General features: G+C 37.2%; 1 protein-coding gene across 4 annotated transcripts in view; it reads right to left on the reverse strand.

Annotated features, from left to right (window-relative positions):
* Window positions 1–71: 71 nt before the first annotated feature.
* TBC1D12 (TBC1 domain family member 12) overlaps window positions 72–26,192 on the reverse strand; it is a 45,114-nt gene continuing 18,993 nt past the window's right edge. Inside the window, exons 3-14 of one of the 4 annotated variants that reach the window (XM_040606867.1) lie at window positions 20,361–20,417; window positions 13,734–13,849; window positions 11,604–11,686; window positions 9,803–9,920; window positions 9,352–9,458; window positions 8,608–8,688; window positions 7,325–7,419; window positions 6,523–6,594; window positions 4,478–4,606; window positions 4,048–4,157; window positions 1,996–2,254; window positions 72–1,751 (exon numbers count right to left, since the gene is read on the reverse strand). In XM_040606867.1, the coding sequence (XP_040462801.1) occupies window positions 1,683–1,751; window positions 1,996–2,254; window positions 4,048–4,157; window positions 4,478–4,606; window positions 6,523–6,594; window positions 7,325–7,419; window positions 8,608–8,688; window positions 9,352–9,458; window positions 9,803–9,920; window positions 11,604–11,686; window positions 13,734–13,849; window positions 20,361–20,417 (1,296 nt within the window). In that variant the 3' untranslated portion in view covers window positions 72–1,682. Of the gene's footprint in view, window positions 1,752–1,995; window positions 2,255–4,047; window positions 4,158–4,477; window positions 4,607–6,522; window positions 6,595–7,324; window positions 7,420–8,607; window positions 8,689–9,351; window positions 9,459–9,802; window positions 9,921–11,603; window positions 11,687–13,733; window positions 13,850–14,674; window positions 14,790–20,360; window positions 20,418–26,192 lie in introns of those variants that run through there. The other 3 variants (XM_040606870.1, XM_040606869.1, XM_040606868.1) reach the window with 3 other exon arrangements.

A 26,192-nucleotide genomic window follows, 5' to 3' on the forward strand; every position in this document is an offset into this window, starting at 1 on the left:
GGCGGTACGGGCCTGCCGCCCCCCTGCTCCCCAGCGAGGCACGGAGGATCCGCAAAGCAGTACCGGAGCCACCCGCTTTACGTTTTATTTACACAGGACTTGTTACTAGTGGTCTTAAAGGAAGGCTTGATCCTTCTATTTACAGTTATATACAGATTTATAGTTGAAAAGTAAGAAAACTGTACAAGATAACACAAAAATATAAGACAAATTGGATCCAATTAAAGTAGTGAATACATAAGTTAAGAAAATCTGACATTTACATTTCAAATTGTAATATTATGAGTAGCATATATGTAGTTTTTAAATCAGATAGTAAATGTAAGTTACACCACACTAAAATCTTTACCCCAATTATGTAGACTCTGCTTTTAAACAACAGACACCTGGAAGCCTCCTGCACCTAAAAATACATAATGGTAATTTTGACTTGATTTCCACAGAGGGACCAGTTACAAAAACCCACATGTAAGGAATTTATTTACATTAAATATTAGCAAAAATGGACCAAGAGAGTGCAAGTGTTCCTCACCTGCAGTGCTATCCATTGCAGATTTCCATCCCCTACAATCACAAGTTGTGGTACAGCATCTTCGAGAACTGGAAATGTTCGAAAACATCTGCCCTGACACTTTCAATATGACCTTGTGTCTCACAGTTAAAGATGTTAAAAGAATTATTCACTCAACCAGATGCCTTTTGGATTTCAGTATTGCACACTAATAAAAGATAGTTTCAAAAACAATTCTGTATCTCCATTATTCTGAAGTGTTACAAGTGGCTGCTCCTTTGACCACGCAAAGTCTGCAGATAGCTGTGTCAGTTTCTAGTGTTCACCGTTACATGCAAGTACTTCTGAGTTGGAAATGGCTTGACAAAATAGAACTTCTGGTGGCAAAACCCTCTCACAGAATACCCACTCCATTTTTAATAAGATGCACAACTGATACACCAAAACAAATGCTTAACACCACTCTCTTTGAAAGCTGTATGCTCTGAAAATAATAGCCCTGATCTTACCACTGTTTAAAATTCAGATGATTTTTGCTCTGACAGGTTTGGGCACAATATGTCCACAGTTCCTGAGTTAATTACATTTGCCCAGACTGAAGAATGAAGCTGCAACTTAAAAAACCCAAGCAAGAAAGACAATACCCCTTCCCAAATTTTAACCATCTTGCACATAAACATACCAAACAGCCTTATTTGGTCCTCAATACTTTCAAATGGTTAATTTTGGAGGTAATATTTGTACCAAAGCATTTGGTTTGGATAGCAGTTTCGGGGCCTTAAGATTTAGCTTTCCCTCACCACCCAAAAAAGTGCCTTTGTGGTATTTGTAAAAAAAGTTATGCCTCAAAATTTTTTTTAAAGTACCAACAGAAGTTATTACAAATGTTTATTGCATTGAGCTGATTCTTTTAAAGTATTAAATATGAACTCCCCGACTTCTCAGTTTCATAGGTTTTAGTATTCTGTGTGAAAACAAATCTTCCCACGACAAAAGCTAATACTGGCAAAAGGGTGAAGATTCCATCAGTTCATTACTCCACTGAGAGCTGTGTCATTTTCCCACCTCATTCTCACACTTTCTACAGTGCTTTTCCACATAGAAGTGATGTGAAAACTCCTTTGTCATCATCAAGTGGTTTTCCACATTTTCAATTGACCTCAATGTTACATTAGCTTTTCAGTGCTGGGCTGTGGTTCTTGTCCCCTTCTTTGTTGTCCTTCATTAGTGAGGCAAACACCTGGAAAAGTAAATTATTTAAGGAATATTAAAAAGTCTGCCTTATAAAAGGGATCAATATTAACCACCACAATATTAGCATGGAGATAAGTTTCTAAAATAAGACACTAGAAAGGAAGTGCCCATTGCTCAGAAGCCAGACATGCAGCATAAAGTAGTCATTAAGTGCCCCATATACTCACATGGTGGCATGTCTGGTTTTTTATATATGTGAATATATATATATATCTCCAAGAAAAACTCACCTGTGCCCATTTTTTGTTACTATTCTGCATCTGAATAGCTGCAATACAACTAAAAAGCTTTTCTGATGTAATGTCTTCTGGAAGTTTTGTTAGAAACTGTGCTATATGAATAAAGTCCATCTGCAGGAGAATATCTTCATATAATCGAAGGATACCTAATCCTGTCCTAAACAAAAATTCTTCCCCGTCTCTACAGAAAACATCCCAGACACGACAGGCCAGATCAAGTGGTAACGACTTGCTGTAGAGTGTAAAAATCCTACAATTCAGAAGAAAAAGAAAAAAAAAAAAGGAACAGTTGTAACTTCAACCTATTTCAGAAAGATGAAAATACAACCCCCTTTAAACCTCAGTTACATTAGCTGAGAATAAACAGATGACAAGTTATTTCATATGTTCTTATTTTTTCCCATATTTCAAAGATTCACAAGTCTCCTGTTTTTGAAGTCAGAACTCCTACTCTGAAACGCATCTTCTTTTTATGCTACAGGAAATCTTCCATTTGAAAGCCACCTCCTTTAGGAAGCTGTGGCTAGAGAGGTTACAAACTTCTTTACACTCAAACAGGGTATAATATACAAACAAAAACTTAAGCAACAAAGATCATAACTGTGTAACTCAACCCTTCCCACTGTTTAAGCCATATGGTTTAACAGCTGTTAGTCATGTTTTCTAAACAAAATCTAAAGCCACAAATCATCAATAGAAGGCTACATCCCACTAACTTACCCATGAGAATAACTACATTCCTGTGATACATTGTGAACGTCTATTCACACTAAAAATCACCATCTAAAACCAGTTAGATTTTTCTTACAAGATGAGTCCAATTGTATTTCTTATTACAAACTTTATTTTTAAAAAGCATTCATTATACATGGGCAGAAAGTTCAGTCTGCTGTATGTACCTTATTGTTGAACCCCTCCCATAAATTTGTAGTGGTTCCCTTGATACGAAACACAGCATTCTCTGTTTCCCCATTACTCCTATCAGGAAGTGCTTCAGGAACCTCAGAACACTCCTCACCTCAGACTACCATAAACTCTTCTACTCTGCCTTTATAAGAGGAGCTCTCTTTATCTCAAGGACTTCTTTGGAACGCGTGCAGGAATAACAATCTTCATTTCTCACAGGTAAGTGGAAGCAGAATATTCTAGCACTTCGTACAGCAGCACTATTTCTGCAACATACATAGGTCTCCCGATCTGCCTAAACTCTCAGGACTGCAGCACACTCATGCCTCAATGCTGCTGTTGTACAACCTGCTCCTGCTGAGGCTTACTACTTACTGATAAGCTGTGTCTTACAGCCCAAATTCAAATGACACGGCATTTTTGTATTTAATTCTACCCAATTCAATATACTCTATTGGAAACTTCTAACCCATATAATAACCCTATATGAAGCATATCTTTCTCCACACGTACACTTGTGAATAGACCTTCCCATATCTGGCAGCACTACATACAATTCAAGGATGCTTGCATTACTGCCTTCCATTACAGGCACATAATGTAGTTTGATACTCTCTGCTTTAGAGCATTCATTACTTGAAAATGTTCACTGTATTTCTAAGTTTATCCCTTCCCAAACCAGGTCCTAAATTTCATCCTCCTCCTGCTTTAAAGTCTATATTCCTATATTCACATTTTATTCAGTAGCTGACAATGCTCATTTAATCAAGTCACTTACAATCAGTCGTAAGACAACTATGACGGAGTAGCCACCTCTCCCCTACTTATCTTACACATAGCTGAGTCTTACCTCAGCAACAAGAAAATCAGACGCACAGGAGGCCTGTGTGTCTCATTTTCTATATGAATAGGTGTCACTCCTAGTCCCAGTTCACAAAGTGTGAATCCTGACAGAGGAACTGCAGTTGCACAGAACAATTCAGCACAACTTCACAAGACCTAAAAAGCTGAGGTACGCACACACCTACTGAATGCTTTCTTTATGCTGTATTTCTATTGCTGAAAAAACTATAGCAAAATGGAAGGAAAGTGTTCCAACAGTTCTAAGGTTAGGTTTGCTGCGTCCTCTGAACTCACCAATCTATCAAATATATGTCTGGAGTAAGACTGTATGATTTGAAATGAAGAAACAATTTGGGAAGGTTTTCTTCAAAGAATACTTCAAAGGCTGCAAAGTATTTCAGCATCTGTAGAGACAGTAAAGCACTTCATAAGCAGTTACCAAAAGAACACTTAGTTGTAAAATAACACAAACCCCACCAAAAACTGAGGTTGTCAACATAGCGCAATGTGACTTCTTGGGATAAGTATGACAATTCAGCGTTTCTAGAGGAAAAATCAAAACAGTGGATTCCGTTTCATGCATTAGTATCTGGTATTCTCAATTTTGTAACCACAGATTAAAGTTCTCCACTATTCAATAGGACAAAAGGAATTAATCAATAAATCAGCTATGCTTCAATTCAAAAGATTGTTATGGTTCAAAACCAAAAAACTCTCTGCATACCATGCTGTGATCCACACGGAAAAAGGCCAGCTGGCATGGCTTGTTTAGAAGGTTAGCAAAGGCAATGAAAGCATCTGCCTCTTCCAGATTGAGAATGAGCACAGCAGCAATGAAGGACATCCCTTGTACCTTCAAGTGGGAAAAGCATCGGGCAAATATAGGTGAGTAGGTTCAGTACATCTTATATCTTTGGAAATGCAAGTATTTACAGTCTGCAATATATCAAGTACCATTGTGTAACATTTCCAGATGACAGAAACAACACAGACAAATAATTTTTATGCATGCAGTCAATTTGATTTCAGCAAGAAATAGGAGTGTTTTTTCAGATGCTGGTTTTAGGTGTTTAATGGAAGTTCTGGGAGGTCTCATGATCACAGGTCCTCAGGACTTGGAGTGCAAGAAAGTTAAAACTACACAGACTGGACGCAGAGCTCCTGAGAGAGAAAACTTGGCCTTGAATTCATTGTTATGGGAAAAACAGACATGGAGAAAACCCTCACATACGGGACAGTTTAGACCTAGACAGATATGTTGAAATTGAGACAAAATTCTGTTTCAGAACAGTCAACACATATCTTTCCACTTGCCAAACAGTATTTGCTCACATAGGTAACATTACTTTTAAGTGGTGAGCTACAATACAAGTTTACATTTTTCCATGATTACTCTCTCAAAAACACTTTAGCTTGTAATCAGAGTGAAGAGCATTATTCTTGTAGTTGTTAACTAATGATCTGAATACTTATTATACTAAAAATAATTTTACCAATTTCAACTGCAGTGATTATTATTCCACTGTTTCTAGGCATCTATGCTGCCTGCTCCTCCTTTAAAAAAAACACTCAGTATTTTAACCAATTAGGGAGAAGAATACTGATATCAGAAACAATCTGTTTCCATTTTTGTGGGGCAGATGGGTGTGGAAGTAAGATTACATTACATTTAATGCCATATTAACAGTAAAAATAAATCTATGATCAGAAATATCCAGGCTAGTTGTGTTCCTAATGAAAAAGGGAAGACCTCTACACATGAAAAGTTACTTATTTGCCTTTTAAGACTCTACCCTGAGAACAAGCAGTCTCAGAACCTGCAGAGTTTGTAATCTCACTTAAAGAGTATGGGAGGTTCTCCAAAAATGAGGTCACAGATGACAGAACTCAGGGCTAAAAACATTTCAACATGAAAAAACAACTTGATACTGATGCAGAGTCTGAAGCTTGTCTGATTTAGAGAGGAAAATATCCTGTGCTAAACAATGCTTTGTTACACGCATTGGAGTAAAACTCTTCTTTTTAGCCCAGAAGCAATCGGAGCTTGTCAAAGGAGTTCCTAGCTACCCCCAGGAACAAAGAAAGTAAAAGAAGAGAAAAGCATGTTTGTTATTTAACTGCTTCTGTATGCTGACACCATTCAGAGAGATGTTAGGTTTAGTCAGTTGGTTTGTGGGGGTTTTGGCAGGTTTGTTATGGATTTTGGTTTAGTGTTTTTTTCTTTTTTAAAAACAGTAACGTTTGCTGCAAACAATCTTATCTTCACTGAACTCAGATGGAGCAATTAATCTTTGACAAGACACCAATGAGGAGTTTCTGGATTTCAGGATATGTGGTAGTGAACCAGAGAGTACCACTGTGGAAATGACAGCAGTGGGAGCAGCACCGGGACAGAACAGGCTAAGTGCTCACTGGAAATGCACTTAGCATGGGTGGGTTTTTTGTTATTTTTTTCCCCTATAGATACTCTGAGTCTTTCAGAACTGTACTGCCTAATGAACACATCTGTTTAAAATTTTCCATGCAAGCTACAATAGTATACTCATCCTTGACATTCAGTACATCTTGAGCTATTTAATTATCTGTAAGAATCAACATTGTAACTCATCATTGTAACTGCTATGAGATGAGCAAATGCAAAAGTTGATATTTTTTTTTTTTAAAGTGCAAGTAGCATGAAGTTTAGACAACCTACTCATTAATACACTCTAATACATGACATCTCAAGCTTATTTCCCCTGTTATAAACATTTTACAGCAAATACTTACGTATCCCACATCCGGTCTGTAACATGTATATGCTCCCAAAACACTATGCAGGAGATCATGATAAGGACCACCCTAATACAAGGGGAGGGACGAGGGGGATAAGAAAAAAGTTGTGGTTTTTTTATCACTTTATAAATAAAAGAAGGTAACAAGCCAGTATTTTAAGATGCAAGTGAGCCAGTGAGTTATTGCTTTGTTCACATCTAGAGTAACTTCAGTTTTTACTGTTACCATGTATGCTTTTGAGATGTTAAAGGAGAAGTAGCAGACCAATAATCCTATGAAATAATTCATTAGAAATCAGTACATAATGGAAAATAAGGATATGTGGTACACATCCAAGGTTGTTTTTTTCTTTTCAGAGACCGTGGAAGTTCTAGTTCTTAGTAATGCAACTTACTGTATTACAATAGGGCATGCTTTTTTATATACGTGTTTATGTATATATTATAGCTATATAAAAATCATAAAGCCTGAAAATGTGTACTAAAACACATCAAGATTTCCATAGAAACAGTGAGAATATTCTCATGTTTGCATGTAATTTCATAGACATTAGAAGGAACCACATGCAATTTTTCCAGGAGAAACCTTACAGTTCATCATTAAGTGTCACTAGTTTATTCTCATTAACAAAAAAGATGATGATTTGCTGTTGTATGTAGAAAGAACTGATTTTACTTCTGTTGTTTTATAGAAACAACTTCTAAAAACTATTGCATATTTAGCCAGCTAGGTGTCCATTCTTGTTTAACTATTCAGAAGTTTAAAGCTGTCTTAACTAAAGTTACAGAAATCTCACCTTCTGGAAAATATATAGGGATGGAAATGTGCGTGATATATCCAACTTAATTAGCTCCAGACTGGCCTCACGATCAGCAACAGATGCACCTGCATCTGTAAGCAAAACCATCACTTATTAAAACAGATACATAAATTCTACATACTTCAGAATAAGATTGCCATAGGCATATACAAACTTTTAGGATCCAAGGAAAAAAAAGTTACCCAATTCTAATTCTTGGAGTACATTTCTATAGTACTATACTTCAGAAGCTAAAACTGTCCACTGATACCTGCTATATGCCATCAACTCCAAAAAGTGAGGGAAACTATTATTAATTACTACCTGGCCAGAATTAAAACAAACAGGTTACTTTTACTTCCATGTAACACTCTATCCAGGCCCAGAATGGCCCCGCACTCACTAGAATTTGAACTTTGCCAAGCCCAATCCCCAAAACCCTGTTTTCTTTCTTATATTCTACTGTGACTTCAGTTACTGAGTCTGTTCAAGAGCACAGACAGCACTGCTCTTGATCTAAACATGATCCAGTGGGATCTCGCTTTTCAAATTTTTCATTCCTAATCAGCGCATTTGGTGGCTCATTTCAACCAGCAGCATTGAAATACATTATGTACACGAGAGGAAAAAGATTAATTACATCATTATCACAAGAAGCTGGCACTACTTCACCTGCAAAGTCAAGCATATTACTTTCAAAGTCATGCACTTCTCATGTCCCACTTTTACTGAAGGTAGCTAAAATGTACAGAGAAACGTCACTGAATAGATTTGGGAGGAAAGGCCACCTGGGCAGCCAAGGAAACTCAAGTAGGGTCTGAAATGTGTAATGTACACATTCTTCAATTCTCGGTTCCACAATGAAAAAAATAGAGAATTATTTTTTTCTTTCCCAAAATTGTGGAAGGGATGCCAACATAGAACCATCTAAGCAAGGCTAAGCAATAGCACATAACTGTAATTTAGTTTCCCATTTCTTCTTTTTGTATTTCATCTAAAATTTTCATGACAGCTTAGTCCTGGTATTTCAGGAATTCAGAGGAAAACACATTCATTTGAAAGTGAACTAGCACATGCAATATTTTAATGCATCTTTTATTGATACAGTAAATACTGTTAAGTCCCTCGCTCACTGACTTGTTACAAGAAAGCAAACATTTGAGTAGGAAATGACTGAGCACTTTTAACAAGTATTCCTAATGCTGCAATTGCAACTGAACTTGTGAGACCTGGGTTTGTAAAAGGGAATAAGGGGCTGTCCAGCATCCAGGAGATCTCACCTTCTGCGTCATTCTCAGAGCTTGTCTCACTGAAGCTTTTCCATCGTTCCTTAGCCCTCGACAAGAAGATTTCATAAAGTTCTGCAAGAAAGCAAAACAAAACCAACAACAACAAAAAGGAAGAAGCAAGTGAGAAAAAAGTACCCAGCCAAAACAGAAGTGTTCTCAGCTTTGGTTTTGTTGCTTGGTTTCATCTTTGCCACTGGCTGTGGAGGGAGAATCTATTAGCTGGTTACCACTAACCACTGGAGTGCCACTATACACGGTTTTATAGTATGCACTGTATTATGCTTTTGTCTGCAGTGAGCATGCAAACTACAAGAGGGGAAAACATGTCTTAAATAATTCAGATTGTTCTTTTTCTGAATAGGTTAGAACACTTCCAATTCATCAAAATCATCAGTTATAAAATAAAACAATTCTCATTTCTACCCCCTTAAGAAAGCAAAGCTACAAACTCTCCATCTTAAACATAAAAATTATTTTTTGGGGGGGCAGGGGGGGCATCACTTTAACTCTTACAAGACTTAAATGTTTTTGTAAGCAGGTCTTGAACCTTGTTTCCATAATTCACCAGGCTATGATGTCTAATTTTTAAAAAACAACCGTTCCTAAGGTTGTGAAATACAGTTTGTCAAAAAGCAAATTTACACTGATTTTTATAACTTTTTAACAAAAGGTTGGATTTTTTTTTTTAAATAGTCAACTTAATTTTGCATTAAAATGTGATCTGTTAAGGCATACCAGGAGTGATATTTAATTCGTTTCCCACAGCTAGACTCCAGACTTTCCCACGTACACTTGGGGGCAATCCCTGCCACCACAGCTCTCGAACTCTTCGGGTAGCACGCCTAAGATGGGGGGGGGGGGGGGCGAGAAAAAGAGGGTACATATTGCACATCTTGTTTTCTAAAATCATTGGGCAACTTAGAAGCAAAATAACATACTATTTCCCAGGTCAATATTCAAGGGTCTCTGCTTATGCTAAAGCCCCTTAAAAAAAAACCCAAAACCATTAAGCTCCCAGAAAGCATATTTCACATTGCTCTATAATAACCTCTGACTATATCATGGCAACAAAAACTGACTTCTTGGCAAAACAGAAAGGAAAAGGAAAATAGAGTATGCGGATCCTCTGTTTCCAGAGGAGAAACAAGCCAGCCTTGCCTCATTTACACAACAGAACTTTACTTACACGCCTTCCCAGTTAGGTAGTATTTCATTGACCCAAATCACCATAGCACTAGCAATATTCTCTTCTTGCTTGAAACGCTCTCTCATGATTTTTTTCCTTTTATGTGCTTCTTTAATTTCTGTTAGGCATAACATGTTAATAGATCTGTATTAGTAGACATAAATTATTAGGTAAATGATTTGGCTATTATCTAATTTAGATGTCTGAAAGATCAAGGGTACATTACAGTTGTGCGTGACCTAATTGATACTACTTCTTTGTTGATTTTATTGTTGATTTTATTGTTGATTTTAAGTGTATTTCTCAATTTTTTTTTAACTTAAGCTGTCTTTAAGTTATTCAAATACACAGCAACTTAGACAAGCAAAAATCTGCCTAGAGAACTTGTAGCACTTTTCTGCAGTACACAGAATGACTGAAAAGCAAGCACATCATCAGCGCTGGATTTTCTCTATTGAATTTCACACCACGTTCTACCTAAACCTTATTTAATATTTAGACTAAATCAGCAATAATTATAGATAAAAATATTTTTCAAGAGTGCAATTCTACATCCATTTAAAAGTTATTTTACCGATTTTCACTGAAACTTCCACCTAGAAGAATTATGTATTTTCTTTTCTGGAAAGAGGACCTAAAGATCTGAGACAAAGCCACAATGCTGAACAAGAGAAGAGTATTCTGCCTTCTGTTTTAAAAGGGTCATTTGTTAATCCCTCTTAACAAAAAGGCTAAAAGAAGGACAGAGCAGTGCTGTCTTGACATCACTAACCACCACTGTGAAATTGCAAGACATTTTCTATTTTCTGCATGGATTAGACACACCAACAGAACAAACATCCCTGGTAAAATGATTTGGCTGACTAGCTTCTTTAAGTTTCTACTGAAGCTTTGTGTCAACAATTTAATGTGTACTAAGGCACACACAGTGAAACACTACACACGGCTGACCCTCCGAAGATGCAGTTAGAGAACACGGACCACAGATCACAACTAACAGGATGCATACCACAAGAGTGAAATGAGTTGTCAAATGCCTGGATTTCTTATTACATCTTTCAGAGTAAGCTGCCACAGATCCACAGGGGCTCAATCAGTTCAGAGCTCGTACCTCTAACAATAGCCCAAGAAAAACACGCAGCATATACTCTTAAAATAGCTTATTCCCTGAACACTAGGCATGAGACTACAGAAGTCCTTTCAACAACTGTTCGTATATTGACACAGTACCAGATGCTACAGATACGTTTAATTTTAAAACAGATCTAGTGGGAGTGGAAAGATTCACACAGATACAGCTAGATAGAAAAAAACACCCAAAACACAAAGTTTTTATTTGTTTTCACACTGAAATTGATCTCAGATTCCTGAAAAAAACAGATCTTTAAGCAGTTGGCTTTATTGTACAGTGGCAATTGCAGCAACACAGATTAAAAAGAGTCCGCGGACCCAGCAGGTTTCTAGCTGATCATATTACACATAGTTCAAAAAAGAAAAAAAGAGGAAAAAAAGCAAACACAAAACACACTAACACCCAAAAAACCATATCCTATCAAGTTTCTACTTAAAAATTAAAGAAAGCATTCAACTGACTTCTGAAACTAGTTACATTCACTGTGGAAGAATAAGAAAACAATTTGATAACTGAGTTTCTGTTTTAAACTGTGTGCACATATGTACCAGAGAATAACCTAGACATTAAACAAGATTGTTCTTTACTGTAACTAATAGCCTACAAGCCAGAAATTATTTTTGCTGCACAGTTAAAAAGAATTATAATGGTTATTGGCAGTTAACATACCTCGTTTTTTTGCCTCTGCAACCATCTCATCATATTCTTGTCGGTGACGTAAAGCCTCCTCCACTGATTTGGCAGGAAGATTTCTGAAAACAAGTTGCTCCTGAATTCAGTACACATAAATGACGTTCTGAACCATTTCAAAACAGATTTTAATTTGGCTTCTCTCCAAGGTGAGCTTTGGGGTTCTCATTCTACCAGTGTTTCATTAACAGCAGTACAGAACTACCAGGTTCTGAACTAACGGTGTTTACTGGTTCTGTTTATTAGTTCACCCCCAAAACAAGGTTATTAGATTTGCTGAACATCTGGAACGATGCTCAAGTGAAGTTTGCATGAAGGGACAAACGAGAAATATTGATATTTCATATAGGTATTCATTCCAATGCATTTCTGCACATTTTAATATTTGATCTTAATGCATATTTTAATTATTAATTATACCGGCATATCAATACTCCTTTTGTTCATATGACACCTATGATGACGTATTTTCAATAAAAGGTAAGGGGGTTTATTCATTATAGTTAGCCCTTCAAAACTCACACCAGAGAAGATAGGTTTACCAAAAGAAGAAGGATAGATCCCCATTTACGTCAGAACTGAAGCTAAGGAAGCTTGCTGCAGAGTGACAAGTTCACCAGTTTAAAATGCATTTGGTTTTCGGCTGCATAGCGATCCCCTCACTGTCAAACACACACTTCCTTTTGACCAAGCAGACTCATTCCAAAACAAATCAGAACACAATGTTTGGTCTCAGTCTCTCACACTATCTAATCTACTTTGATTCGAAACAAGCAGAAGACAGTTTTGTCATTTTAATATGCACAACAAACGGGGGGGGGGGGGGAGTTTTCCATCTCCTCTTATGCAAGCACAAGAGATAATTTTATTAGTATTTCAAATGAAAGTGAGAGAATATATTTTCAAGGATAAGACTGGCAACACATTACACACTTGGGACAGCACTCCAAATTGAAGTGTCATTTGTAAAACATATTTATGTTCATTTGTGAATTGTGGTATACTGAAAGTACAGAAAAGCATCCAACTAGTTACTGCATATCTTACTCTGCACGACACAGAAAAAGAAATAATGCATTTACCAAAAAAAAATGATTGTAGCAATCCATACCTCCATTCAAGATATTTCTGCCTTAGCACTGAACGAACTTATATACCACTAGAGAGATTATCAAAGGAAACACTATATGTTCTATTTTCCATTTCATAATTGGAACTGATTAGAGCAAAGACTTAACAGTGCCATCGCAAGTTTTCTCAAGCTGCAGTTTGAAAGCTTTGTTCCATTTGCTTTCCTCCTGCATGAGTTCCTAGTCAGCAGGTCCTCCTTTTTCCTTCAAATTGCTGAAGGCTGTATAGCTGAATATACTATTTTGACCAATTTATAACCCATTTTTTATTACTATTGTTATTTGTACTTAATGCAGTTTTTGTTGCATCTTCATCTGCTGTTTCCTTGCTTTCAGCTGTAGTTTTAAGGAGCCACGAAAACATAACTGCAACAGGGGCAACAGTTTCTGTGAACACTACTGTCTTGGTACCAACAAAGCATTTAACTGTGGTTGCCAGTTATAAAAGAGCATTTAGCCTTTGCGACAGGAAGGTATTTCTTGTGTTTCAATGGCAATTACTCCCACACCTGCTGTTACCTACCTAATACTTTTCTTTTTTTTTTTTTTTTCTTTTTTGAAAAAACTCTTCTGGTAAGCCAAGTCCAGGTTCGCTGAAGTGACAACTGCCACTGTTAGGTCTTCTTGACTGGTCTAGGAAATTAAGTTTCCAGAATGGGGGAAGGAGAAAGGAGTGCACACTGAGATGGCAGTGAAGAAATCCATAAAAGTCTTCAGGAATTTTCCCGATGAATAATGCCCACAAAACTGTCAGAGGCAGCTGTGATATACAGCAGATAACAGACTGGTGGCCCCATTAAAGCAAGAAAGAATTCCTCATATAGACTATGATATACTTAAAGGTTCTTCTGGAGGTATTCGTTAGGCTATTATCTGGCATGGAATAATGATACTTTCATGTAAGACTTGTGAAGTTTAGCTCATCAGAAGCATATTAACAAATCAGTCACTATCAGTTCCACAGCAGAATCATACTTACGCTGGTCGATCCTCCAGAATCAAAGCAGTAGTTGAAAGTGGTTCAAATTCAATATTTTTGCGTCTTGCTGATGGGGGTGGAGGTTTATACATTCTTCCTGTCCGTGCTTCATATTCCTAAACAACATTATTGATAAAAATTAAATTTCAACTTTCAGTCTCACTTCTCATTAGTAAGCATATTATTAAGTGTAAAACAAGTAATAATGTTAAAATACGTAATATTAAATAATTTAAGACAGCAAGGAGCTAACATTACAAACTGGAACTGTTAATAGCAAGACAGTGCTGCCTTCCTGGACTGCTAAGATGAATGATAAAGCAGTTTTCTTGTATTAACTTAATCTTTGATCTATTCTGGTTCAATATTACTACCAAACATCCAAGGATCAGCTAGGAAATCTGCATAATCTTCCCAAACTAATTAGTGCACAAGTAATATGTGAAGTTGACAAAAAAAAAAAAACAACCAAGAATGTGTGTCTTCCTATTTCTTTCATTTTGATTCTATCTACCCTTAAGATCCTGTACCCCTCACGTTTCTGAAGCTTTTAATAAGACCAAACCCACATTATCCAGAATTACCTACGCTAGACTCAGTGACAACATAACAATATTTATCATTACAAGTCTGTTCCACATAATTTCTTTCTCAAAGGTTAAAACATGCAGTCTACTTAGAAGAAATATTTAACGGCCTTTAATACATGAAAGATTCTGAGGAAGGGAGAATCCCATTCCTTTTTCTACAAGAACAACTCAACAAAACAGAAATGAGACAGTCTTTAGGAAAAAGGTTAGACAGCGCCAGATGAAAACCTCAGATCTCATGTTGCCTTTTTAGCCTCTGTAAATAAAAATATACCGCCAAGTTACTGGGAGACCCATCCTTACAACCCAGCAAATCTTAAAAGGTTTTCTGTGAGAAGACTTTCAACTTACTCCCAAACCAAGTTAGCTTGTGGGTTCACAATGTCCTTAGGCTTGAAGGCTAAATACTAGCTTCTCTGCAAGTCTTCCACATGCTGGAATTCAAACATAGAAAACTAAGAGCTGAAAAACCATCTTTTTTAAAGAGAACAAATTCAAGGTACTTCAGTAACGTGCTTTCACAGATCACACAGCTCTATTCTTAAGCACATTGAAGTGAGCTCTAACTTGTACAAGCTTTTTTTTATCTAAAGACAATTTTTTCTTGTACATCTATTGCTTTAATAATTTTGTAAGTAAATTCAGTCTCAGATTAACCAAAGCATCTTATGTTCAAGTAAACAAAAAGAAAACCACTAATCAATTACTAATTAGGTCACATATTTTCCCAATCAAATGTACGTCTTCTCTAGAAGCTGCTCCCAAATGAGTCTCACCCCTAAGACACAGCCTCTTGTACACATTTGTTCTCCCAGGGAGAAACAGAAGGCTTTACACATTCAGTGTTCACTGACTACATTATGGAAACAGAGCTGACAACTTTAAAGGTATTAAACAGCTTACGAGTACAGCACACACAGTTGAAGTCCATAAAGTTAGATGGGAAAAGACCTCTTACAAATGTGACAGTGCAGCCTCAAATTTCCAGAGAGGGCACAAAGTGTTTGCCCAACACAAAAGTGGCTTAAAGCTTTCTCTTCATCAGCCTCCTTACCCTACCCATTGTAATGATCTGTAACGGAATTTCTGTCCTTCCACATTTAGCATAATACATTCAACAATCTGAAAAGCATAACCTCAATGATGTCATGTTAATCTCATCTCAAGAGGAAGTTGTAAAAGAATCACTGAGGTTGGAAGGGACCTCTGGAGATCATCTAGTCCATCCACGCTGCTCAAAGCAAGGTCAACTACAGCAGGCTGCACAGAGCCTTGTTCAGCCGGAGTTTTAGTATCACCAAGGATGGAGATGCCAGAGGCTACAGCACCTGGTATTCCCAAGTGGTTTCTCATCCAAATACTAACCAGACCCAACCTGTTGGCTTCAGAGATCAGGTGTGCTCACTGGTAAGGCCATACGCATTATATGCCACGTTACTTTTCACATTCTGAGAAGTTATCTGGACTTCTTGCCCTTTGTTAGAGTCAGAATAATAGTTTAACTGATGAGAAAAGGTGACTACACCTCCATAAAACAAGCCAAAGAATAGTTTTGGAACATTCTCAGTATCTTTTGAAGTGGTTTCCACTCCACCCCACCAAGTCTTCAGCTATCCTTCCAGCTCTCCACCCTTTAATCACTGTGTCATACTCTGCCCCATGGCAGCACACCAAATAACTCATTTTGTTAGTGCCCTGGCAAGACAGGTGCAAATCTATCGCAACCAGCCTACTGTTACATCTATAGAAGAAGCCTTGTTGCTTTTCTGTCTTCACCAAAAAGCCCGAATGTGCACCTTGTAAAGAAAAAGAGAAAGCAACTGTTTGCTATCATAATTTATACATACATTCACAGTAAAAACCTAATTCTTTGTAAACACAATGACTTCAAACGTACTAGCCAACTGTTCTCAAATACAGCTTCGAAATATTTCTAAGTCTCTGGCAAAGAACAGTTGTACAAATTTCCTAGAACATATTCCTGCCCTGAAGGGTAATTCCCAAGACAACTTCCGATTGAAAAATAATAAACATCCAACATAATTTGGCATATTTGAACAAGTATCTTGAACAACTGGACATGCAGGATTGGTAGAGCTCTGTTTTAATTCACACAAGCATGAGAAAAAAACCTGTAAGAAGAACATACACTGTATGAATGAATATATATTTTCTTAAGTCTAAGATTATTTCATTCCACCTAAAACCAGAGACATTATAGGTACTCCTGCCAAGCTTTATATCTCAGGATACCCCAGCACATTCTTAACATAGGAATGTATCCCGTGATTGCACCTGGAGGTCAGCATCCAGGCTGCAGTACAGTAACAATGCTATCTCTCATTCTTGGTAGAAGTTCTCATTTACTTTCACATTTTCCAATACTTTGTAACAGAAGCCACAAAATCAAGTTCATTTAGTGGTCAGAGATGAGGAAGCTCAAAAGGTACCAACCTTTTCAACATTCTTACATACCTAATTTGTATGCAAGTTAAATAAAAGCACTGCAAGAGGGACATTAGAAATGAAGCCACTCTCACCTTTTTATTACAAGCAACACATTTGAATGGTGCTAGTGCTTCTGGCTATCGTACATGCTAAGAACTGATATACTATTTCCAAAGCAAGACAGAAAGAGGGGAAAAAAAAATAATATTTCAACAGGGATTTCCACTCATCACCCAGTCGTGTTTCTGAAAGTAAGTACGCTTTATGAACAGTTGGGTTTTTTTGCAAGAAAAGAACACATGAACAGAGGGGGGGAAACTGTAAGCATTTCTAGAGTCAAAGCAGAGCCCCAAACAGCTTGAAGCTCAAACAGTCATGGCTGCACATTCCCCAAGATTAAATATATTCCAAAGTATCAGAACTTCCCAATAGAAGATGCTTCCTCCTCAAGAAGCCTACGCTCTAGGAAACTCATTTGAAGATCAGATCCCAGAACTATCAGGCATACATGGAACTCACTAGTTTGTGCAACTAAAATACAAAATATTCCAGGAAAATAAAAGGATATGACTAGATGTAAAGAATCCAATAGCCTTAACCACACATTTGATGCAGACTCTGAAGTTCTTGATATGGGATAAAAAACTTGAGCTGATATAGAATTTCAGTTCAAAAGATGTAAGCTGAGCTAGTACTTTTCCATGACAAGGTAAAAATGCCATTTAAACTCAAATATCTTATCAAATGTTTAAGATGCAGGGCATATGCCAGAGGATAGAACAGCTGACAGCTAAGACTGAAGACTACGTAAGACCGGTTTATGTAAAAAAAATAATAATTTTGAGGAGTGACATATTATGGTTTCAGTAGCTTAGGGAGCGTTCTTAAAAGAATTCTTTATTGCAGCATATCTGGTACTTATTGACAGTTACGGAACTTTTCACAATCCCAAAATAAAGAAAAACAAATCTCACCTTAATAGAAAGTAAGAATAGTTATATCCTTATTAAGGTGGGAACTGCATCCTCTCATCTACTGCCAATAATTAACCTGCTAACAGGCCAAAAGCACGTTTTTCCTGAAAAGCACTGCGACAAACACATTTAAGAGCACTTTGATATGTAGAGGGACTTGTATTTCTGGTATTTATTCCTACAGAAATACAGATAAGCCTATTAACCTACAGACAAGTAACAGGTAAATGGGGCTGGGGGAAAATAATAATTAAAAAAAGTAGTCTTTTGCTTGTAACTTTGTGTTTACGAAGATAAAGATCTCCCAAATTGTATCTTCTTAAAAAAAATAATAATAATCCCCTGGTGTTTTAAACAAAAGAAAAATAATAAACCTGCTTTACCTGATGTACATCTACATGGAAAACATACAAAGCTGAAGTTTCTTTCGCCCTTCCTTGGAAGGGCCATATAGGACAGCTAGCCCATTCAGAGCTATGCTAGGTATCTCTAAACAGTACTGGATTGCACTGTGTAACGCAGGCGTAATTGCCCATAGCTGCTTCTTGCAGTAAGCAAGCCACCTTACAGAAAGGAAAACCAGCTGCACTGCAGCATTCCAAAAGCATTAGTTGACCTTAAATAGGGTATGCTTGTGGGGATAAAGTATTTAACAAAGCATGCACATAATGATTCAATTTTATAAAAGAAACTTACACCTACAGTGCCCAAACTATAAAGGTGTAAAGGACTAAAATATTGACCATGAAATTTAACATGCATCTTGCTTTGATCTATCTAGGATCCAACAACAAAAGCTAAACTCCTGGAAACGAGTGATACAAGTCTTGGATTACTAGGACTGTGAAAGTCCTCACAGTCCTGAAAGTACCAATTATAGTGATTAAGCACCACAGATCCAATTATGTTTTAGGTTTGCTGGAGGAGAAAGTTATCTGATAGGCAACACTGAATTAACTTTCACTAACTTAAGGACTGTCTCTATTTAAAGTAGATGTCAAGGCATATACTAAGACTCCAATTAAAGCATGCACCCTGTGTATGACAGTTTCTTTTAACATGCTTTACTCCCCCAGAATTCTAAGCCTGATCTGAAACAGGTTTTATTCAGTCACTGCTTCTGTTGAGGAAACAATGGGGATTACCATATATTCTGCAAATGGTTTTGAACCTCTCTCCCCCTCTACACGTGTGACTGTGGAGCAGATGGGCCTCTAAAAACATCTGTATGATTATTTTTGCAATGCTGTACAGCTAACTAGGAATATAATCAGAAAGATCATTTCAAACAGGGTTGATCACCCAAGAATGGAAATAGTAACAGAATTGCTATAGCTTAGGAGGGGCACTCTTCTATTAGTTTATTAGATGATATAGTTAATTTATGTAAGAACTTCTGCTAATGCATATGGATTCCCTCCTGTGTCATCACGCCTGTCCTCCTCAGATTAAATGCTAAAATTGCTGAGCTAGCACTGGCTACAAATGGATGATAAACAAAGTGCTCATAGCAAAAGTAGATGTCACCAAAAAATTCTGTGAGTCATAAACTAGACATTTTCCCAAAACTAAGAATGCCAGATGCTGTCAGGACAGACAAAACAGTACGTTCTTTCCTAACTTTCAGGCAATATAGAAAGAACCTATAATGGAGGAGGGAAAAATACTAATCCTCACATAGTACAAGAGAACAACCAGACACTGATGAGCTTCTAGGTTAATCTTCAAATTAATGCCATCTATCTTCAATTATTTGTTTATTTTTTTCCACAACTGGGTATTTTAAAAGTTGCATCAAGTGTCATCTTTTGTTGTTTACAAAAGCATGTGAAGTCATGGGCTTTGGGCCCAATAAAGAAGAGCAGAGGGTGGCTGGACCACGTAACACAAACCATAAGCATCACATATCAACTAGCAGTTATATTACTGCTCTGCTTCACAAAGCCAGAGTAACAGCTTCACAGAACTAAAAAGCCAACTCGTACTATTCCTGTTTAACACAGAGTGTGGGATTACATAAAGTTTTCAAAGCAACAAGCATATGCATTGGACCAATTTCATAAGGATACCAGTCACAGCAAATAGAAGATACAACATACAAGAAAAGTTTCAATAGCTGTACATTTCCAGGTTTCCAATTTCATATTGGAAGTAGTGACTAAAAGCATCTGGAATTCTAACGTGCCGCTGTTAATAGTTTATGTGACTTAGTGACAAGGAAAAAACAAAAGATTATAGGATACTGTTTTTCAAAGCTAATAACTTGTAATAGTTTTGAATACATTGTAAGACTTTTAACAACCTTAACCATTAAGCAAGGAGGCACACCAAACAAAGTTACTGTCAAGCTCTAGCATTACCTATTTTCCACTATTCAAGAACATGCAACATAAACAATAAGCAGTAATACTCTATCACTTTAAGTTGTTAGTGAGATTCATGTGTGATGTGTATTTGTTTATTTTACTAATGGTATCTAATGAGGTGATGGTTAGTGTCAAAATATTCATGCTACTGTGAAAATGTGATGTTTGTTCTATTTTAATGAGTGCTACATAGTCCCATGCATGGCATTGAATACAACTAAAAATATATATATATATTAAATTTCATACCCCTGTGTTTAATTGACTGAGAGCAGATATTGATGCAAGACTGCCAGAACTGTCATCCTAATGAGAAAAAACAGAAGCAAAGCCTTAGTGAATAAATGAAGACCATTACAATATAGCAACATGCAAGCCAAAATTTAAATTCATATGTAGAGTACCTATGTTTTACGTTTGAACAAACAGACGTGTCTGTTTCTACTTCTTCTCCAGCTCTCAAAATTATACGAAAACACACAAAAAGACTTCCCACTTCTGCAAGATGCGTACAGAGAACTACTGGAATATTTCTGTGTTTTAATTGAAGTTTTATATTTTCTACAATCAGCACTTTTGCCCAAAAGGAGATCTTTTTCCATGGCGCTTCTCAGGTGCATGACAAAAGGCATTCCCTGATGTATTCATTGTCTCTCCCTAGTCCACACCACCCATAAAAGTTATACTTGTTTAAACACTAGCCTTGGAAAATATGCTGTTAAAAAGGAAAGAACAAAACATTGTCTATAGGCTGACACAACAGAAATGAGTCTTGAAGACTTTGCTTTCATTCAGCTCATCTTAGATTGCACATCATACCCAACTAGATCTTTACCTATAAGCTAGTTAGCTTTAAAGCTTAAAATCAATACTCAAGAATAGTACTTGCACTGTGGAGAAAGGGAAAAGAAACGTAACTGGACTTGGATAAGCATTTGGCAAAAAATGAAATACTAGGTTAACTTTCAAAAAACCTTTCACATTCTGTGTTTGGGTTTTTCTATTTAACACCACAAGATCGAAAATGTTAGATAGCACAGTGACTTAGAGTGGGCCTTTGATGTAGAATGCTTATCCTTTCTTTTTCAAGCTTTAGGAAGAGAAGGCTTGCTTCAATATTCTTTGTAGCTGACCTCAAAGACTTTTCCTAAAAAAAACAGCAGTCAGAAGAATTCACATCAGGGTCAACACCTCTGCAGTATTTTCAAAACATTAATCCCACGCTCACTGCAGAGTACTCCCCTGAAGATGCGTTTGTGCCACCAGCATGGCACTGACATCATAATAAGTTCTCCTTGACAAGTGTTCCTCGTCAAAGCAGCTGGGTGACCCCTGGTAGCAGGAGCTGAACTGTATTTTAGATCCTTTACACAAACAAAAGGAGGCATTTGTCTCACTGAGGTCCTACCAGTTTCATTACCGTTTTACTGACAGGATTATCACTATGAAAGTCTAAAACACCGGGAAAGATCTTTGTTTTACCCCTAGCATAACGTTTTACTGACTACATGTGTGACTCTGGAAAGATGAGGGACATCTCCTGTGAATCCAGGCGTTCTCACTGCTGCTAGCAGACAAACTGTTACTCAGGTGTACATGTCCCTTGCAAGACCCAACACCCCCATTTATTGTAATAACCCCCCCGCTGGTTTCAAGGCAGTTTGTTGCCAGTGTATTTCCACTCTGTATCTGCTAAACAGGCAGAAGTCTTGCCTTTCTCTTTTCTCCAGTAGCAGTGCAAGACAAGCCAACATGACCTCTACGTAGGTATCAGTCTGCTTAAGAACCACTCCCATGAAAAAGCATCTAGCACTGTATTTACCTACTTCTTTCAGATACTCGGTCCTTAGATCTGTTGACAAACATGCCATATACACTTTTTAAGCATTAAGATCTCCCTTCGCTGTTAAACTGACACAGACTGGAGGGAAGAGTTAATATTGCAAGTTAGGTCTGAGTCACATGAAAACTGATTCAAAACGCATCTGTTCCTCTGAAGAGGAACCTCTGACAACTCTTGTCCCTGGGAGACCATGGGAGTTCTGCCGACTCAGTGAATGCAATTTCTGCATTAGATTTCAGCCTGGAGATAACTACATTGGAAAAATATGCAAGTGAAGACACTGAGATTTTTAAGCCTCAAGCACTTTTTCAAGATTTCAGAGCCACCCAAAAATATTTTCATATGTTAGTTGTAGGACACTGACCCACTCATCAAAATCAGCAGTAGCATTTAACAGACTGGCCAAAATTAATACCTTCTACTTTGTATGCCAGGTGACAACTTTTGCAAAAAGACAGCTTTACTCCACTTCTGAATAAGCAATCATTTCTAAATCACTGCAAGCTTTTAATTAAATATAAAAGCAGATTTTTTACCCCATTTAAGGCTGCCATTTACCATACTTTGTTAAAACTGCTGATAAAGTGAATTTGGTACATGTTTTACTTTTATCTTGCAATGTGCGTTTTCACATTTTGTGTTTAATTCAGGCATATTAGGGGAAAAAGATCACCCTACTGCTTTAAGCAAATTAATAAAAAAGTATTCAAAATTGCTTTAGTAAAAAACAAGAGCTATGGTATGCAGAATCATTGTGACCACAGATTAAAAGCTCTCTTCTTTAACCATAAGCACAGAAGAATGAAAATGAGTTTGCATTTTTAAAAAGAATGTGGACTTCGGTCAATACACACAAAATTGTTACACATCAGCCCACAAGTCGGTTTCTGCTTTACATGCTTCTGTATTAAAATATTTCAGCAGTCTAATTTAAAGCAGATTTCTGTATAGACTGAAAAGAATTTACCAGACTGATCATTAATGACCACATACTTCTTATAACAGCCAGTTTTACTAGCTGCAGTTCACGAAAAAAGGCACACTTCCTAAAACCATCAAATGCATTTGACATTTTCAGTCCTAAGGAGTTGCTGTTTTCCCTTCTTAAAAGACAGTGAAGGAAGGAAGCCCAGAGGAGGGAGATGTCCAGCAAAAGAGTTGGCCTCGATACCACATCCTGCTTGGGCAGCTCTAAATCCAAGGAGAGCCGAGCTTGCCAGCAGCTGCGGGCGGGGAGACGCAGCTGCCAAGAACTTTCAACCTCTGCCCCAGTTTGAGCTAGAGCATCTCTCCCAAAGCATGCTGATGGCAGCACAGCTGCAAGGGACCCCACCGTCTCCCCAGTCAGGCAAGCCCTGCAGGCTGCTTTTCGACAAAAATACTCATCTGCTTCTACATATGCTAAGAAACTTGCAAAGAAATTATTTACGGTAATATTCATTAGACAGTCTCTGGAGGCAGAGCTGGCTGGAGTAGTAGTTTGGAAAATGTCTGAAACAGTATCCCAAATTAAATTCCCAGATTTTCTTGGAAGTTATTCAGGGTATTAGAATCACTACCTGACTTCTCTGGAGAGGCATACATAGCAATGCCTAGTTGACAAACAGCAACTGGGAGCCACAAGCATTCATTTAAATCTAAGTATCAATTCAGTACATCACCCTTACCCAAACAAAGACAACAAAGGAGGTTTCCATTAGCCAGGATGGAAACAGGGCATGTGTGCTCTACCAACCTTTTGGCTACAAATCTACAGTGATACAACTTTTTTCTTGTTTTACTAATAGGAAAATCCTTTAAGCTTCACAATATTGCCATAAAGTTTTGATACAAGTATTAGCCTACCCAAAAGACTTCCTCCTCCTATTAATTATGAAGTTTTTCCTGTCATGGGTTATTTTTTTTCTGCAAAAGGGCTTAAGATCTCATCCTTTTTCTGAAGGATACTGGCCACTGGCATCAGTATAGTCATAGAACGATATACAGCCATGGAGAATGTCATTGCTGTTCAGCAACGGCAAGCTTTGATACTAGAAACAAACTACCATAAACTCCCTCATGGGCAGCTTGCCTATAACTTAGGCCCATTCTACTTGCATGGTCTTACACCTAGAAGCTCATAAACAGTGAGTAGCCATTGTTCTGACCACAGAAAACTAAAAAAAATTTGGGGAAAACATGGGTTTTGTGTTTCAGATCACATCTGACCCCTTGACTTAAAATTTAGAATGTCAAAGTAGAAGTCTGTAGAGACATTCCATTGTAGGATATGAAGTATTCTGCCAGGTTAACAGAACATATTAAGCTTTAATCTTGTTTCCAGCAACTTCTTAACGGCCTCATATTCTTTTCACTCACCTCTCCTGCAAAGTGAGGAATTTAATCTGGGAACTTCAGTCAGCCATACAAGAGTGAATATACTATTTTCCCCTAATGTTCAATAACCAAGTGTGTCTATATTCATTCTAACCCATCAGCAGCTTAGCAAATTTGAACAGTTTTGAGAAAGAAACAATTGGCTTTTCTTCAGAGGCATATGCACAAGGAGTTGTATTGTAAGTTTTAAACACATATGCAAGACATCTGATGTGTTAAATGCAGACACATCAGGATCACCTCTCAATTTAAGAATCAAATTTTCTCAGGTATTTAACTTTGTGCAGAGTATACCATCAATCTGGATCCCCCTTTGCTAGCTGTGTTTCTTAGCTCATGCATGCTTTAGCTAAATAAAAAGCTAAAAAATAAATTAAAAGCTGAAAATATTAGCTACGCATTACTCAAGATTATATAAATCCAATATTGACTCTAATCCGGCAACCATTATAACAAAATAGCTAGGACCAACTCAATTATGTTTAAAGACATAAAATATTATTTTAGTATATTTGCTTTTCTGCCACTTTGGAGAAGTTAAAAAAAATAGGAACGCTACAGTTTAAAAGCAGAACGGTCACTGACTGAAACAGGATAAAAAAATACGACTCTTTCTGCAGATTATGACTTGGTCTGCAGAACAAACATCGTTACTAGAAAATGGGAAGCAGATGACTAGTAGCATTGTGCATACTCTCCATTTCTCAGGATGGAAGAGACATCTGGATGTTTACCACAGTATTTTCATAGTGCAAGGCCAAGAGCATTCATCTGCAAGCAAACTAAGAACACTTGCCCTCTCCCACCCAAAAAGGGAAACCATTTAAATAAGGAAAACTGTATAGGAAAAATGTTGAAAAAGCATTCAGTTCACTTACAGTAAATCATAGAATGGTTTGGGTTGGAAGGGAACTTTAAAAGTCATCTAGTCCAACCCCCAAGACTGCACTTTCTGTAATCTCATCATTTTCCTACAACATTTTATTGTGTGACAAGTCCCATTACATTGAAGTCCTTCAAAAGGAACCTCTTGTTTTTCACTTTAGTTGCTCCCAAAAGGCCCTCTTCACCACGAAGGTCCTTCTAGAAGATGGCTGAACACTGCTTCATTCACAGCCATTTGCACCTGCCAAACACATCAGCTTACAGGGAATTTAAGGAAGGAGACAGAGACAGCAGCTCTCAAGAGATTCAAGTTACTGTTTTTAGCAACACAAAGGACATTCAGATTTCTTATGTCAACAAATCTTCAAACTTCAGAATCACATCTACATCACTAAATGCTCATCTTTAAAGACTATGCCATCTTATTATTACTTATCAAATTAAAGACAGACTGCACAAGCACAAATATATGAAAGTGCAACTTTGTATCAGAGAAAGGAAATCAGAGTTACCTGTCTGTCGTACCCCAGTAACTCCAGAACTAGTTCAACTTACACTACTATTTTGAAACAAAAATATCTTGAGTGAAAGTATAAATGAAACAAGATTACTTGTTTCAGAATTCTAAACAATTTGTCACAAGTTACCCAGATAGTAAGCCTTCCAGGCAAGGAGGACTATGGAAAGATGAGTCGGGGGGTGGGAATCAGTTTCATTACACTAGAATATCCAAGAACACATTGAGAAGATAAATTTTGCTAGACTAATATCTATCTTGAAAAACTGAATATACAAGTATGACTGTGTTTTTACTTCACAAAACAGGCAAAAGTAACTCAAAACTGAACTTCATAAAGGAAGCTTAAACTATTTCACAATCACTTTACCATTAAAAAACATCGTAGCATAGCATGTTAAATAAGGCAAGGTTTTATAGGAAATTAATAACATTCTGATGTTTTTGACCAAAACAGCTT

Source organism: Falco naumanni, chromosome 9 (assembly GCF_017639655.2).
Source record: "Falco naumanni isolate bFalNau1 chromosome 9, bFalNau1.pat, whole genome shotgun sequence".
In the NCBI taxonomy this organism is placed as follows: Eukaryota; Metazoa; Chordata; class Aves; order Falconiformes; family Falconidae; genus Falco; species Falco naumanni.